This window comes from Manis javanica, chromosome 17 (assembly GCF_040802235.1).
Source record: "Manis javanica isolate MJ-LG chromosome 17, MJ_LKY, whole genome shotgun sequence".
NCBI classification, from domain to species: domain Eukaryota; kingdom Metazoa; phylum Chordata; class Mammalia; order Pholidota; family Manidae; genus Manis; species Manis javanica.
In genome coordinates, this window is record NC_133172.1 from 5,914,127 (window position 1) to 5,930,558 (window position 16,432).

A 16,432-nucleotide genomic window follows, 5' to 3' on the forward strand; every position below is an offset into this window, starting at 1 on the left:
ACCTATCATTTCCCCACAGCACTTATTACCCTGTACACATTATGAATGTGTTGTTATTGTTTACTCTCTGCCTCTCCCACTAAAACATGAGCTCCCCAGGGAAGGGAGCTTTGTTTTCTTCACTGCTGGGTCCCCGGAACCATCCCTGGAATGTGGTGTGTCCTGAACTAGTACTTGCCGAGTAAAAGATGACAGCAAGGATACGATGATGTGAGGAAGAAACCCCAGAGAGAAGGGCGAGCCTAGAACTGGCCAGAGGCACCTCCTCCCGCCCAGGGCCCACCACCCCTCCCCAGGGCCCCCCGAGTCTCTCCCATTCCTGTCCCCACCTACCCTGCGGGCCTGTTCCAGCTGCTCTGCCAGCTCTCCCAGTGCCTGGTTGTGGCGCTGCCTCAGCTCCTGCACCGCCACCTCATGAACACGCATCTCCTCCTCCAGAGCCTTCTTCAACTCTGTCACCTCCTGTTCCCTCTTGGACCTTTTGTTAAGGGAGGAAGACAAGGAACAGAATTTCAGAATACAAGAAGGCAGGGACTTTGGGGGAGTCCCCTGACTACTGGCTGTGTCTTTTACTGGTTCCCTTTAAGGATGACGATGGTCACTCTGCATTCCCCAAGGGATCTAGACAGTGATGCTGTGGGATGAGTATGGCTTTAATGGACTCCTACTCATCCTTCAAAACCCTACTCAAAAGGCCCTTTCACAAGGAAGTCTTCCTGGACTCCCTCCCACAGGCGTGGTTTAGGGGCTTTCTCTTATCATCCACAATTCCCTGTGCTACTCCCTTATAGCACACTGCTTTGGATTGGGTCTGTCTCTGAGTCTGCCTCTCCCAGACCCGGAGTTCCTTAGGGCCAAACCTAAGGGTCTGACTCATCACTGTGCCCAGCTTGGCCCAAGTTGGGCGCAGAGCTGGTGCTCAATAAACAACTGTTAAAGGACTAAAGCTTTGTGGAAATGGAGAGCTCCCACCCAAGTCTCCTCCTCTCCCTGCCAGCCCCTGCACTGCCCAGTCTGTGCCAGCCACCAGGTTGCCTGGCCTCACCGGAGCTCCTGCTGCGCGTTGGTAGAGTCCAGTGTGTCCTCCAGCTCGCCCCGCAGCGCCTCCAGCTCCTCGCCCAGGTCACGGCGCTGCTTCTCTGCCTTGGCCCTGGCCACCCGCTCAGCCTCCAGGTCCTCCTGGGCCTCAGACAGCCCTGCTTGCGCCTCCCGCAGAGATTTGAGCAGCTGGGCCCGAGCACTGCTCTCCTCCTCCGCCCTGGGGGTGGACGGGGGCCATGGAGTTGGTACAGGGGCCGGTGGGGGGCAGGGATGATTTCTGGGGGTGGAGAGGCCAGACGTGGACTTGGGAGTGACCGGGCTTCCTCCTGGGGACAAAAATGTCCTGGCACCAGATACAGGTAGAGGTTGTACAGCATCGTGAACATACCAGATGTCGGTGAACTACACACTTTACACTGGCTAATTTAACATTATATGAACTTGGCCTCAATATAATACAAACTAACAGGAGCATATGAACAATATTGAAAATGAGAGCCAGCATCTACTGAGGGCTCAGGGTGTGCCATGCCTTTTTTTGAGCAGTTTCTTATTTGATCCCCACACTGACCGCAGGAGTAGCTTCTAATTACCCCCATGTTACAAAGAAGAAACTGAGGCTAAGGTGATGTCACATGGGTGGGGGTCACTTGGCCAGAACAGGGAGGAACCCAGAAGTCAGACTCAAGAGTGCATATTCTTAACCACACGCACACTCTGTTTACCACTGATTCTAAGACACATTTCAGCTTCTCTGAAATCGAGCGGCACGTATAATCAAGGGCATCTCAGGCTGCACGAAGCACAGTGGGTAAAAAGCGTTCAAAATGCTGAGCACCGTATTAGGCACACAGGAGGCGCTTAACAATTGTGAGTGACTGTAACAATGATAATGATTGTTTATGATTCCTAACATGGCCTGACCACTTATCAAATCGCAGCTGACTCTGGGGGCTGCTCAGCGTTGGGAGGCTGAGCAGGGGGAAAGGAAACAGCATTTCCTTGTGTCTACTATGTACCCAGAACTGTGCAAGTCAGGATAGACACAGCCTTGTTTCACTTCATCCTTAGCCAGGTGGGCTTGGAACTCTTGCTAGGTGCCTTTAACAGAAGGGGACACTGAAGCTCAGAGGGGCGGCGTGTGCACGCTGGGGAGTGGCTGAGCCAGGCCTCGCACCCAGGAGGTCTCCCTGGGGTGACCCCGGGGCTGGCAGGCGCCCCGCACCTAACCAGGGCGGCCTGCAGCTCCTCTTCCTTGCGGCCCAGCTGGCCCCGCAGCTCCTCCGCCCGCTGCTGCTGCTCCACCATCTGCTCCTGCAGCTCCGAGCTCTCCCCGTCCAGCCTCCGCTTCAGCTTCTCCAGCTCCTGGCGGCCCTTCTCCTCCTTCCGTAGGCGGTCTGGAGGGGGCCGTGCAGGAGGGCTTCAGACCCACATGCCCAGTCGCTCCCATGGAGACCCAGAGCCCCCCGCCCTTGCCGGCTGTGTAGCTAGCTCGGGGATCCCCCATCCCCTCCTCCTTCCAGCTTCCCCATTCCCCACCCCACTGGCCCCCAGAAGCTGCTCTCTCCTCCCCACCCGAAGTGATCCCCCTCCTCGTGCCCGGGGACGCTGCTCTGTCCTCTCCCGCCCGTCTCCACGCCCCCCCACCACTCCCGGGCTGGGCTGTCTCCCTTCTGCTTCTGCTTCTGAGTCAATAGCAAGGGACAGAAAGACAAAAACATGTCTGAAACAGTAGGACAGTGAGAGAGGGAGTGACCCACGACACGGAGGAGAAAGTAAGAGATCTGGATTTAGAGAAGCAGAAACAAGCTAAACAAGCTAAGAGCCGGGAGGACACCCGATCTGTGTGGAGCCTTCTTTCCTGGCCCCAGTTAGCAGACATGACCGCCGAGGCCCCACAGCACACGAGGCCCCCACACTGCCCACTGAGGGTGGGCACTCACCCTCCATGTCCACAATTGTGGCCTCGTATTTGAGTCGAAGCTTATTGAGGCTCTTGACCTTCTCCTCCTCCTCAGCCGCCTGGGACGAGAACTCGGCCAGACGCTCCTCCAGCAGCTTCCGCTCCTGAGCGCAGCGGGAGGTGGGGGGGGGGTCAGGCCCTCTTCCACTGCATTTCTGCTGGGCTCCATCCTTCCCTGAACCCTCCTGCCCCCACCTTTCCCAGTCACTAGGGTCCGTACACCTGTCCCCCACCAGTCACACCTGTTAACTGCAGTGGAGACCCCATTATACGAAATACGCCACCCTTCATTGACCCGTCGCCCCACCAACAGACACTGGCATGGATTCTGAATCATTTGCTATTAAAAACAACACCGCAGCAAACATCCTGCAGGTCTGCCACTTGGGTGTGAGCTCAGGTCCCTGCCCCCACTCAAAGCATGGCTCATGGGCCAGCACCGTCAGCACCAAATGGGAGCCGGTTAGAAGTGCTGGACCTCAGCTTCCACTGCAGGCCTGCTCACTCAGAACCTGCATTTTGAAACGCTCTCCCTTTGATTCCTGTGCACATTAGTGTGAGAAGCACTGGCCTTGAGCAGTACTTTTCAAACTGTGAACTGTTGTGGAAATTAATTTAGGAAGTCAGCATGATCCTTTAAAAGAAAGGAATAGCACAGAGTAGAATAGCTATCAAAGGAATGTTCTGGAAAACTGTGCATCCTTGAGCTCTCATTTCAGAAATCACTGCATCAGGGAAGCCTTCCCTGACCACCCCTAGAACAGGTCAGGCCACCCCCTTCCATAGTTTTCTGTCCTTTTCTGACAGTTTATAAGTAAGTCACAAATGTGTGATCATAGTTATTTCCTGTGGTGACTCAGCCAGCATCCCTTTCCTTCACCCCCTGTGAGGACATAAATGGCCTTCTGGTTAGTTCAGTGCCATATCCCCTTTGCCGAGGCCTGTCCTGGCTGTGGCGGGTCAGAGATGGTGGCAGATTCTCTGCCCTGTCCCCATCCATGGGCAGAGTCCAGTGCCCCACCCCTTGAATCTGGGCTGAGCCTGTGACTGCTTTACGTTCAGAGGACTGCAAACCACAGCCTGTAGCCAAAATCCAGCCCACCACCTGCTTTTATATATAAAGTTTATTGGGACACAGCCTCACCTACTCAATCACATACTGTCTATGGCTGCTTTCATACTACAAGAGTAGAAGTGAGTGGTTATGACAGGGACAAAGGTGCCCACAAAGCCTCAAATATTTATCATCTGGTTTTTTAAGAGAAAAATGTTTGCCAGCACCTGATCTTTAGAATCCGGCGGAAGTAACACTGAGTCAGTTCTAGGCTTAAGCCTTTAAGAGACTGGCGGCTTCGGCTTCCCCTTCTCAGAGCCCTAAGCTGCTTAGTAAGAAATCCATGCTCTCCTCTGCGGAGAGAGCCACAGAAAGGGGCACGGGGACACTGAACATCCAGCCCAGCCCGCGTCACTGTGACTGCCTGGGAGGGCCAGGGCCAGGTGGGACAGGCTGTGCAGACCAGCCCCACAGTCGTGGGAGATAATGACTGAGGATTGTCTTTGGCCACAGGACTTTGTGGTGTCTTATGATACCACGACACACAATGACACACAGCAGTTGCTCAATAAACACCTGCTTGAGTGAAGGTGTGATGAAAAGAGGCAAGGAGAGAGAGGACTAAAGGGGGACGGCTAAGACCAGGCAAAGGACCCTGGAGGTGCGGCTTGCAGGGCAGGAGAGAGGGGCCCGCATGCCCCCCAAGGTACCCACGGCCCCCCGCCCCTGGGGGCTCACAGGCCACGGACCTTGCTCAGCTTGCTGTTTTGATCTTCCAAGAGCAGCAGGTCTTCCCCAAATTTCTTCAGCTTTGCCTCCGTCGTCACCTTCTCCAGCTGCAGCTTCTGTCGCGCCCCCTCTTCAGCCTCGAGGTGAGTCTCTAGCTCCTGGGTGGGGAGGAGGTGGGTGAGGACCCAGGGGCTGAGGGGTGGGGTGTGATGGGATGGAGGGGGTCGAGCGGATGACCCACGGACCCCTGGGGCTTGTGGCTCAGACAAGGAAGGATCATCTTTCTGCTCCCTTCATGAGCTCGGCAAGCATTTATTGAGTGCCTGGTATGTGACAGACACCATTCTAGGCACCGAAGATAGATAAAAATGTTCATCCTTGTGGAACTGACATCCTTGTGTGTGTGGAGAATATCAACAAGACCCGTATCAGACAGATGGGCACTGCTCACTGTGGAAGTGACCAGGCCCACGCAGGAACATGTTGTGTGAGACCAGAAATTAAGATTCAGTATTTTCAGGCTGGGACTCCAGGCACTGGGCTAAGTGAGAGGCGTCAGACAAAGACAAAGGCTGCATGAGCTCATTCATAGGATGGGATGAAGAGGTAGTTAAAACACCACTGCGACCTTGAAATGTGGTTGGTGTGACTGAGGAAGAGAATTTTCTAATTTATTTAATTTCATTTGTCCTACATTTAGAGCCAGACACAGTCACTGGAAAACTTTGAAGCGAACGGGGTGTGTAAATCTACTTTCTCAACTGAAGACATTATGAAATACAAATTCAGATCAAGCCTTTCCAGTGAAAATTTGGCATCTGAATAGAGATGTGCTGTGTAAAATACACTCTGAACTCTGAAGGGGAACCACCGGAGGACAACAGCCCTTGAAAGCAGCCGCACAGAGGCAGATGGTGCCGGGAGAGGGAGAGAGGCACAGGACTGAGACTATCCCCTCAGCGTCTGGATCCAGCCATGCCTGCAGCTCGTATATTTCTGAAGTCTCCCATTATTTGAAACAAAAAACATTTCTTTTTTTTTTTTTTTTGCTTAAGTCACTTTGAGCTGCATTTTCTGCAGACTTGTGGCCAAAGAGACATGGGTTGCAGAAGAAAGGTTGGCAGGGCGGACAGAGGAGAGGGGAGCAGAGGCCTTCTGGCTCACAGCGGCCAGACCTGTATATGCTGCTGCAGCCTCTTCTTCTCGGTGTGCAGCTGGCGGCTGCATTCCTCTTCCTCGCCCACGCGGGCCTCCAGCTCAGACACCACCAGCTCCAGCTCCTGCTTGCGGGCCGCCAGCCGCCCCCGCGTCTCCTCGGCCTCAGCGCACAGCTCTGCCTCTGCTCGCAGTTGCTCCGCCAGGCGGATGCGCTCCTCTTCCAGCTGGGGAAGGACGGGGCGGGCGGGCGGCGGTCAGCTGGCAGTGCCCCCGGGACAGCCCTCCGTGGAGCTCCGGGTCCCTCCTGCCCCGTGATGTGCTTTGCCCTTTGAGGCCTGGGGGGCAGGGGGAGGGGTGGGACACAGCCCCCAGCCCCAGCCCTGCTGCCCCTGCCCCCTCCTCTGGCCCACTGGCCCTAACAGCCTCAGGCTCTTTCTCCATCAATGGGCGTCCTCCCTCCGCCTCCAGGCGTCTAGTATCCCCCTCTCCAGGCCATCCTCCAAAAAGCCACCAAAAGTCCTTGCTACTATCTCACATTTCATTTAAAACTCCCACGCCTAGAAATTTAGCTAAAAGAAATAGAAAGAGCAACAGAAACACGCCCAAGAAGGGGTTTGCTTCATCACTATTTTAAGATACCAGAGATACTGGAGACGATTAAAAGTCCACCGCCTGCATAGCGCAGCCCTGCCGGATCCAGAGGCCAGCCGCCTGGGCATCTTGGCTCGGCAGCAACCAGCCCCTACCAGATATCCAGGCTGCAGCCCCAGGGCCCTGCCCCTTCCGTTTGGTGGCTCATCTGGAAGCCCCGCCCCACCCGCAGGCCCCTGCAGCCCCGCCCCCCAGCCCCGCCCTTACCTGTGCCAATCGGCTCTGCAACTCTCCCACCTCGCGGGCGCTCTGCTGCTGGAGCTCCTGCACCTTCTGCAGCTCCTGGGCCCGCGCCTGCAGCACCTCATCCTGCCGCGTCACCTGCAGTAGTGGCTTCACCTGGGGGAGCGGAGGCGTGGGGTGGCCGCGGTCAGCCACGTAGACCGTCAGCCCTGCCTACTGATTGACCCCCGCGCAATTCAAACCCTGGCGGCAAAGGCACGGGTGAGCTTCCCAGCAGCAGCATCCCACGTGCGGTCACGTTGTTTCCGGACGGACTAAGTGCCGTGTCCGCTCCTGGGACCCCTGGAAGCTCGCGCCTGGCTCCTCCTGAACGCTGCCCTGTGCACCTCGTGCCTCTGCCGATTTTAGCCTCTGTCCTTTCACTCTGGTGAACCCCAGAATCTGAGGACTCAGCCCTGCGCCCAGCTGCACCCGGAGCTGTCCTGAATGTTCTATCCACGTTGCTCTGGGCAGACTTTTTGACACTTGCTACCTACAGAATCCTGGCTAACAAAGGTTGGCCGGATTGGTCCCACGTTACAGAGGCGGAAAACTGCGGCCCGGACAAAGGCAGTCCCTTGCCCAAGCAGCTGGGCTCTTAGGTCCTGTCCCCTCGCGGACCAGGCCACCTCCCCGGGCGCCCTCACCTTGGTGAAGAGCCGCCACCACTGCCAGTGCCTCAGCTTGAGGTAGGCGGCGCAGTTCCGCTGCATCACCCGCAGCGCGCTCTGCTGCTGCTGCCGCTTCTGGAAGGCCCTGGGGGGAGGCGGGTGGGCGTGAGCCGATCAAGGCGCAGTGCCTGCACGTGTGCGTGCTCCCCCCCCACGTGCACACGCACACGCACGCACCCCCCCCATGACTGGCAGATCTGTTGTACACAGTCCGTTTGCCCTTCAGCCCTCCACGCTCGCCGCCCCGCCCGGTCCTGTCTGTACAGGCCTCATGTGCCCCACTGGCCCTCACCCCAGACTCCTCCCTGGCCTCCCAGCCTCCAGTCCATACTCAGTACGCCTCTGGGGGGCCTTTCCATACCCAGAAGTTACCTGCCCCTCCCCTGCTCACAGCCCTCCCATGGCTCCCCAGCACCCCTGGACAAGATCTCAGCCTGCTGTCTGGGGAGTCCTCTATTCTCTGATCCTTCCTGTGGGCCAGTTCCAAGGAAGAAGGAGGCTGGCTTGCAAAACTCCTGAAACGTCCCAGGCTCTCACGCCACTGGGCCTTGGTACTAGCTTCCCCTCCTGCCTGGAACACCTGTCCCACCCTCCTTTGCTGATGGGGTCAACACATGACCTAGGAAGGGTCCCAGTCTACACCAGGGCTTCCACAATGCACTTGTGTGACCCCATCCAAGCACTTCTTACCCCAGGCTGTGACACTCCTCCCAGGTACATGTCCCCCTCCAGACTGGAGACCCTTGAGGGGTTGCTCAGAAGGGTGACCACCTCCACCTGGTTTGTCCAGGGCTTTCTCTGGCTTCCCACTGAAAATCATGCATCCTGGGAAACCTCCAGTCCCAGGCAAAGCAGGATGGTTGGTCACCCTATGGCCAAGTCTAGCTCTTCTCTGTGTGCCCAGCGTTGCCCAGCACTGGACCTGGCCCACAGGGGCCTTCAGGACTGCAGAACCAAGAAGCCTGGGCATCTACTGGCTCCCATCCTTGGTATCTTAGACCTGCTGCCATCTTAGAGGCCCTGATATCTGGGCCATCTGGTCAAACCCTCCCTGCCCCAGCCTCTGGAGCCATCTGGTAAAGCCTTCTCTGAGCCAGTCTTGGCCAATGGGACCCCAGGAGACAGTGTGGTGCCCCCACCTCCGAGCCAGGTATCCCCGGGCAGCTGCCTGGAAGGACACAATGATGTCTGTAACCTTCAGATCCCGCTCCTCTTCCAGCTGGGCCAGGACCCCCGCCCGGAAGAAGATCTTGCTCTGGCCCACACGGTAGAGGTTGGGGTCCAGTTCTAGGGCCTGGATCTGTGAGTGATGACAAGGGGCAATGAGGAGGGCGGTCCAGTTCCCCCTTCCACACACGTACACACCCGCACTGCCCAGGCTCTGCCCCTCACTCACCATCTTCTCACAGGCCTGTTTCCCATCCATAAAGCCCTTGGGGATGGCATTGGGTGTCAGGATCTCGTATCTGCAGTGGGCGGGAGGGGGGATGGCGAGTTACAGCAAACCGTCCATGGCTGGGCACTGGGCTCAGGGCGACGAAGAGCAAAAACGATGACAATAAGTACATGTACCGAGCACCCCACACTGGGCTTAGAGCATTAATACCACCACTGACAAACGACAAAGTCCCCACTCGCTGGGACCCTTAACCACGTGCTTATCAGTGTCCTTACACCAGCAGTATATTTCACTGAGACGTGACACAAAGGCGTGTCCCAGGATGGAAATGTGAGAGCAACAAAGAGCAGCTGATGTTTCTGAACACTTATTTGTCAGGCCCTGAACTAAGTGCTTATCAGCAGTTTCTTCCAAATTTCTGAGTACAACTCAGAAAAAAAAATACATTTCCTGAACACATACGTGTCTGTCCTCAGAGCTTTTCCCCTGCCATGCCCTCTCTGTGATCTGGACACTTCATAAAAAGAATGCGTATCATATGAACAATCTATACATGCACATATTATACACATGTACATATGTTACATGCCCAATATACAGGTCATATATTAACATGCCATATTTTATGATTGGTGATTGAGAAACTTGCATGCGTGTGTGTGTGTGTGTATCAGAGTTTCTCAATCACCAGGGACCTTATTAAAATGCAGATCCTAATTCAGTAAGTCTGGAGTGGGGCCTGAAATGTGTCTATCTTACAAGCTGTCAGGTGATCCTGAAGCTGTTGGTCCGGGGACCACAGTTTGAGTAGCAAACTACAGACCTATATTGGCCACACCTAACTACTGAGCCTATTGCCCACTGGCCTGTGCAATTAAAGAACTGAGATTTTAATTGTATTTAATTTCATCTAAGTGAAATTTAAATTTAAAACTGAAGCAGTGTAAAATACTTTTCTGTCAAACACTACTTGTTTGGATAGGACTACACTTCACTTTGACCCCTGGAACATTTAGTGTCTGAACTGACAGGCACTGTGGTTGTTACGACACCCTGCATTTCAAGGACCTGGCAGGAAAAAAGAATGCACCATATCTCAGGCCTAATTTTTATATTGATTACATGTTAAAATTATGTAATATCTTAGATGCACTGGGCTAAATAAAATATCTTGTAACATTAATTCGACTTTTTTCCCCTACTTTAAAAAATGTGGCTACTAGAACATCTTAAATTGTACATGGGGCTCAGGTTCTACTTCTAATCCACGGCACTGCTGTATACAGCTCCGGTGAAGTGTAATTTTTGTTACAATATTTACCACAGTACTTGTTTCTTATACTTTAATATGTTCTGTTATATCCTATCCTTTTTTAAAATTTAAGTATCATTGATACACAATTTTATGTTGGTTTCAAATATACAACACAGTGGTTCAACAGTTACCCATATTATTAAATCTTCACCCCCTCTAGTGCGGTTACTATCTATCAATTACAGAATCACTGACTATATTCTGTAGTCAGTCCCCATGACCCACTTAGATTGTGATTGCCAGTTATTGTGCCCCTTTATCCCCTTTACCCTACTTTGTTTTTAAAGAAAGGCGGATTGCCACACGCCGACTGCAGCATAGCGCTCGATGCCCTTTGTCTCAAGGGGCGCACCGGGGGCGGGGGGTACTGCTCTCCCCTACCGCCGAGGAGAAACTAAGTCCTGAGTACCTCAGCAACCAAAGGAACTTGCCTGCAGTGCCCCGCTCAGCATGAGCCGTGGGGGTACTCGGGTGCAGGTATGGCGGCTTCCAAGCCAAGAGCCCACCGCACCCCATCCCACTCACCGCTGCCGGAACTCCTGGAAGAGGATGCGGTTGGGGAAGCCCTGGCGGCAGATGCGGATGCCCTCCAGGACGCCGTTACAGCGCAGCTGGTCCAGCACCAGCCGCGGCTCCAGCTTCCCAGCCTGAGGAGGGCGGGGCGGACACGCGGGCTCAGCGGCGGCCGCACGGGGGCGCCGCTCCCGGGACCCCGGCGCTCAGGGTGAACCCGCGGGATGGCTGTTCTGGCAGCTCAAACACGGCTGCCAATCTCACAGGGTTCAACCTGGCCTTGACTGGGCGTCTATTACACGCAAAGTAGAAACACAGCTCACAGTCCAGTTGGGAGAGACTGACAATAAATGAGCCTAATAATTACATAACTACTCTGATAATTATATAAAATAAGGAGCTAGTAAACATCGTTAGTAAATTCCAAGTGCTAAGGAGAAAAGAGCTGCGGGCAGAGAGGGTGGGGGAGCTAAATTTGCACATAGGATTGTTGGGGACATGGAAACAATGCCCATTCACCATTATTTTTGGTAGCTAACTTTTGTTGCTTTTTTTTTTAAACTTTTTTTTTTTCTAAAGTAATACACCAATGGTCAAAGTCTAAACTGTACAAAAATTCAAATTATACATTCTGGAAGGTAAACTCTTGCCTCACCCAGGCCCTCAGAATAATTAGCATAATGCCCAGTTTCTTACAGAAACTTCGAGGCCAATTGTGCTCAACCCCTGCTACACACCAGTGACCTCTGGGAAGCTCAAAAAAGAAAAAGACCAATGCCTGGGCACCAGGCCAGGGTGGGCACCAGGCCAGGGTAGGATCAGAATCTTGGGGCTGGGGATTCAAACACGAGAACCACCATTCCGGATCTTTCCTAGGGCTCTCTATGCATATATAGCATATATTTATGCATACATCAAACATTTATTGAATACCCGCTGCATGCAAAACACTGTTCTAGGCACTGGGGACTCAGCAGTGAAAATGGACGTTAAAGCCTCTGCCCTCAAATTGCTTGTGTTCTGGCAAAAGCGAGCTTCTGTTTATTACTATACGCATCCTTTCTTGCGTGGCACTGAGAAAAAGCTTCTACCAATTAAACTGTAACAGGTCATTAACTGGGAGCCGCATCCCAACTTCAGAGATGCTAAAGTGTGAGACATAAATGTCTTGGATTTGATAAAATACAGTATGTGCAGACATGGAGGCACATCAGATCCACCTACTCACTAACCACAACTCCTGTTTCCTGAGGGCAGGGCAAGCCTCAGCGGCCTGCTGGTGTGCTCTCATCTTCCACCCTCAGTGGCTCTCTTTTATAGGCCTCATTCTCGGATTTTCCCAACAAGAAAACTGTTTGGTGGCTTGGGAGGCCAGGCATGGTGTCCCCACATCTACATGACACCCCAGCCCTAATGGCCTTCTTCCCACCCCTTGTACCTTTCATTGCTTTGATGTACCACTGGGCCTTTGCATGAGCTGTTCTCAAGTACCACTTACCTTTCAGAGCTCAGTCATCACCTACTCCAGTGAGCTTTCCCTGACTTCACTGCCCAGATCAAGCCTTATGTGTACGTACCAGCCCTACAAATTCAGCTGGACATTCAGTGTGGGGGGTTAGGTGACTGTGCTCCCCATTAGACTGTGAGAATAGGGGTCGGCTGGGCTTTTCTCTCTTATGTCTCCTTCATACATGACACTTAGTAGATGCTCAGTAAAACCGAAGTCCCATAAATGAATGCATTTTCCTAACAGGCTGTGGAGTTCGGGAGGGGAAACAACTAACTCAAGGTCACACAGCCAGTCAGAGGTGAGCCTGGGACCAGATGTGGCTCCAGCCAAGTCCAGTGCTGGGTCTCTACCCAGTGCCAGAGCCACCCCCTCTGCCAGGCTGGTCACTCACCTTCTTCTCGTGGTTGGGGATGATACAGCGGACGAAGCTGGGGTTGGTGTTGCTCAGTGTGGCCATGAGGCGGCTCAGGGATTCCTTATAGAGCTGTCCCACTGTCCGGAACATGCCTCGGCGGGGGCGGCCGCCCGGTGGGCCATCCCCAAGGCTGCTCACCTGCTCCAGCCCCACGATCCCCTCCACTGTGGGAGAAGGAAACAGATGCAGAGAGAGAAGAGGGCCAAGGGGCACTTTTAGGGGGCTGGGTTGGCTAAAGGTCAAGGGTATTACCATTTATAGGACCTGACACTTTACATATGAAACACCCAGCACAGCCGGTGAGTAGGTTTTGTCAGCTCCACTGGACTGACCGGTGCACTGAGGCTCAGCAGGGTGGAAGGTTACGCCCAAGGCCACAGAGCTTAGAAACTGCAGACCTTGGATTTGAACCCCAGCAGTGTGAGTCCTCTCGAACCCTGGTTCTAACCTCTGTTCTCCCCAAGGACAGGTTCTCCATTTTCCTTATCAACAAATAACTACTATGGCAAATGCTTAGTTAACACTTATTCTCTATCAGGCACTTTACAGATGCTGGCCTGTTTATAAGCCTGTAAGAATTGTTTCCCTTTTACAGGTGAGGAAACTGAGGCACTGAAAAGAAGAGGGTGATGAGGAACCCAATACAGTTGCATTTTTAGGAAGCCGAAACAGTGTCACATTAAAAATGTCAAAGTCTGGCTTTTATGTTTGATATTTAAAATAAGGCTAACTGCCTTCATAGTAATCACTTTTCCAGAAAGGCCTGCTGTCACAGTAATTCCATTTTCTCTGTTGTTATTTGACGGTGTCCCTTCAGCGGGTGAGAAATGCCCACTCCTTCGGCCTGCATTCTGTGTATTGAATCATGCCAGGAACTTGCAGCTGGGGCAGAACCTGATGTCCTGCATCTCCGACAAAGAGGGGCAGCAGGGGTCAACGAGGGAATCCACTCTCAGGACAGGGCCTGGTGCACAGTGCGGGCTCAGATATGGCATTTCCTCCCCAGGCTCAGCCGGCCCTCCCACTGCCATGCTGCTAGTTATTATCAACATGATAATTATCATTTATTAAGTTCTTGCAGCACAGGTAAGAGCTGAGGCTGTTGGATCCATGGTTCAAATCCTGGCTCTGTCCCTTACTGGCTGTGTGACCTCAAGCAGGTGACTTAACCCCTCTGTGCTTCAGTTTCCTTACCTGTATACTGGGGGTACTACTACTAATACATGCATGCCTCATTGGACTGCTTGGAAGATTTACACGTTAATAATCATAAAAGGCTTTGCACAGTGCGCAGCACATAGTAGATGCTCAACAAATGCTAGCTGATACCATCATTACAGCTATTTGTACTTTTGCATACTGTTTAGATAGAAGAAGGCTCTGTGCTGCTACAGAGTTTGGAAACCACCAAAGGAGCCTATAAGGAAGGAAAAGAGGGAGAGACCTCCACAGAGAGGAAAGGGGAGCAAAGTTCAAGGCCAGGTCCCCAGTCCAACAGGCCCACCCCCTGCAAGTATCACATGTTGATGCACAGCAACACCCACCCTGATGGAGAAAGGGCAGAGCTATGCCTCCCTGAAGCTCCCAGGGCAACAAAGAAAGAGAATTCCTGGAAGCCCCCATGCTCGGGGTGGGGGGTGCAGGGGGAGGGCAGACTGGGAGAGGTGGTGAGGTTCACTGGGAGGTGCACAGGGATCAGCATGAGAAGAGAGGAGGGGAGAAGGGAGCAAGGAGAGATAAAGATGGGAGGGTTGTCAGTCAACAGCAGGAGGGAAACCCAAATATCAGCCACGAACTTCAAAGGAGGCTGTCCCGTTCACCTTTGCGTCTACCTGCTGGGAGCCATGCTACTCAAGCTGTGTAGCAAAGCTCAGGCTGGAGGAAGACCCCCACAAATCAGGGGTCTTCGCAGCTGGCTCCCTCTATTACCCACCTTGATTTTGTTATTTTCCATTATACTATTGGCTTTGATTTTACTTGCATTGTTGCCAAAGACTAAGCTAACCTTTGCTAAGCAGCACGGAAAAGATGAGAACATAAACTTCCCAGAAGCTCTTCAGGACGGTGCTCCTGAAGAATAGAACACGCAGGGCCAAATGGCGATCTTAGCATAAAGTACCGAAACCTGCTGTTAGTCAAACATTGACCACCCCATTTCCACTGAGAACGCCCCCCTTGTTTACAATGCTAGTGAAACTAGTGACGGAAAGTTTTATAGAAATAAAGTCATGAGAAAATATTGAATAGAATAACCCTGTTGACACTTAATTAATCATCTCATGTTTTCTTCCCTCTACTACTTCTATAGTTTGTTTTTCTTCTTTCCTAATTACAGCCCTTTACTAGAATTTGTGCCTCATACGTGAAATTACCAAGCACCATGATTTTCTAGGAAGTAAAGATACCTCAAAACAAGTGCTGGGCATAGAAGCCATGGAGCATAAATCTGCAAAGAAGTGAAAAACTAACCTTTTCAAAGAATATTACTTCTCTCTCACTTACCAGCTTTACATCTCCCTGTATGGCCCCGGAAGATGGCTGGTTAGCCAGAGACGGGTAAGATTCCTCAAGGGAGGAACAACCTAAGACAGGCACAGTTGCAGGGGGCCATCAGGTGAGAAAAAGGGGGCCAACAGAGGTGAGGCTTAGAACCTCACTCCCCCAGTTTTGAAAGAAATCTTCTACACCTGTGGATGTTTTGTTGCCCTTGTTCAGCTTGGATTAAGACCTGGTCTGTAGGCACAAACCTGATCATCTACACCTGCCTTCTTACAGTTCTAAATCATGCTTTCTATCTATATCTTGCATTTACCTACTACATTAACATTTTATTAGATTCACATATAAAGTATAAAAACCAAATGAATAATCATACATTATATTTGACGTGACTGTTTATAGTTTAAAGTTTGTAGTTAAAACAGAAACAGTTCCTATGATATGAATGCTCTTGCATTGTTCACCATGTAAGAACTTGTTTAGTCCCTGCAGTAGTGGAGTCATAGAGACCTGTGTAGCGTATGTCAGAGAGATTTTGGTATCTACACAGAAGAAAGAGAAATGTAGATAAGAAGGAGAAATTTAGTTTGCTGCCTACTGTGCCCTATAAAAGCGTATAAGGTGAAGATATGAGTTTATGACTTTAGATTGATTATAAATTTATTAAAGCCTCTGAGAATATTTTTGTGGGAAAGAATCCTAGCTAACTGTGGCACTAGGTGACCTGTATTTCACCCTGAGCTGATAAACTCCATAGTCGCTGCTACATACTGCACGCTCCTACGGTCACATACACTACTTAGAAACTGCGTTGCACAGAAACATAAAACACAATAGAGTACATGTTATTAAGAAAAGTTTCAGTCAAAGAACAGAAAAACAATCACCTAATGCTCGACCAACCATGAATAGATTAGAAAGTAAAAGAAAGAAAAAAGCTTGCCTATACTTAACCAACTGCCTATACTAATCATCAGAATAATAAAAAATAATCATATCCTTGTGCAAAATGGTATAAATAAAGCTGTCATCGGCACTTTGTCGAGAGACCACCTCCATCTGACTCTGTGTCCTGTCTCTCCATACGCCGACTCTGTCCTGCACCTTCGGGCATCCCACCCCTAGGCTGGAGCTGGACTCCCGTATCTACCCACCGAGGACATCAATGTTGACTGAATGGATGAATGTTGTCTGAGAGAATTTAATGCCAGAGGAAAAAAATCTCTCTCCATAGAGGCTGAGTCCAAATCTGTTTGATTAGGTGTCCCTTTTCGCCCTGGCTGCCAGGGAGC

At 52.0% G+C, this 16,432-nt stretch overlaps 1 protein-coding gene across 6 annotated transcripts in view; it reads right to left on the reverse strand.

Annotated features, from left to right (window-relative positions):
- The window catches only part of MYH14 (myosin heavy chain 14), an 85,900-nt gene that overhangs the window by 26,547 nt on the left and 42,921 nt on the right, over positions 1-16,432 (reverse strand). For all 6 annotated transcript variants that reach the window (XM_037025714.2, XM_037025713.2, XM_037025718.2 and 3 more), the window contains 12 exons: positions 12,618-12,805; positions 10,729-10,850; positions 8,886-8,955; positions 8,629-8,789; positions 7,466-7,574; positions 6,804-6,935; positions 5,963-6,169; positions 4,808-4,945; positions 2,985-3,108; positions 2,267-2,438; positions 1,046-1,258; positions 334-478 (listed from right to left, as the gene is read on the reverse strand). In XM_037025714.2, the coding sequence (XP_036881609.2) occupies positions 334-478; positions 1,046-1,258; positions 2,267-2,438; positions 2,985-3,108; positions 4,808-4,945; positions 5,963-6,169; positions 6,804-6,935; positions 7,466-7,574; positions 8,629-8,789; positions 8,886-8,955; positions 10,729-10,850; positions 12,618-12,805 (1,781 nt within the window). The remainder of the gene's footprint in view (positions 1-333; positions 479-1,045; positions 1,259-2,266; positions 2,439-2,984; positions 3,109-4,807; positions 4,946-5,962; positions 6,170-6,803; positions 6,936-7,465; positions 7,575-8,628; positions 8,790-8,885; positions 8,956-10,728; positions 10,851-12,617; positions 12,806-16,432) is intronic.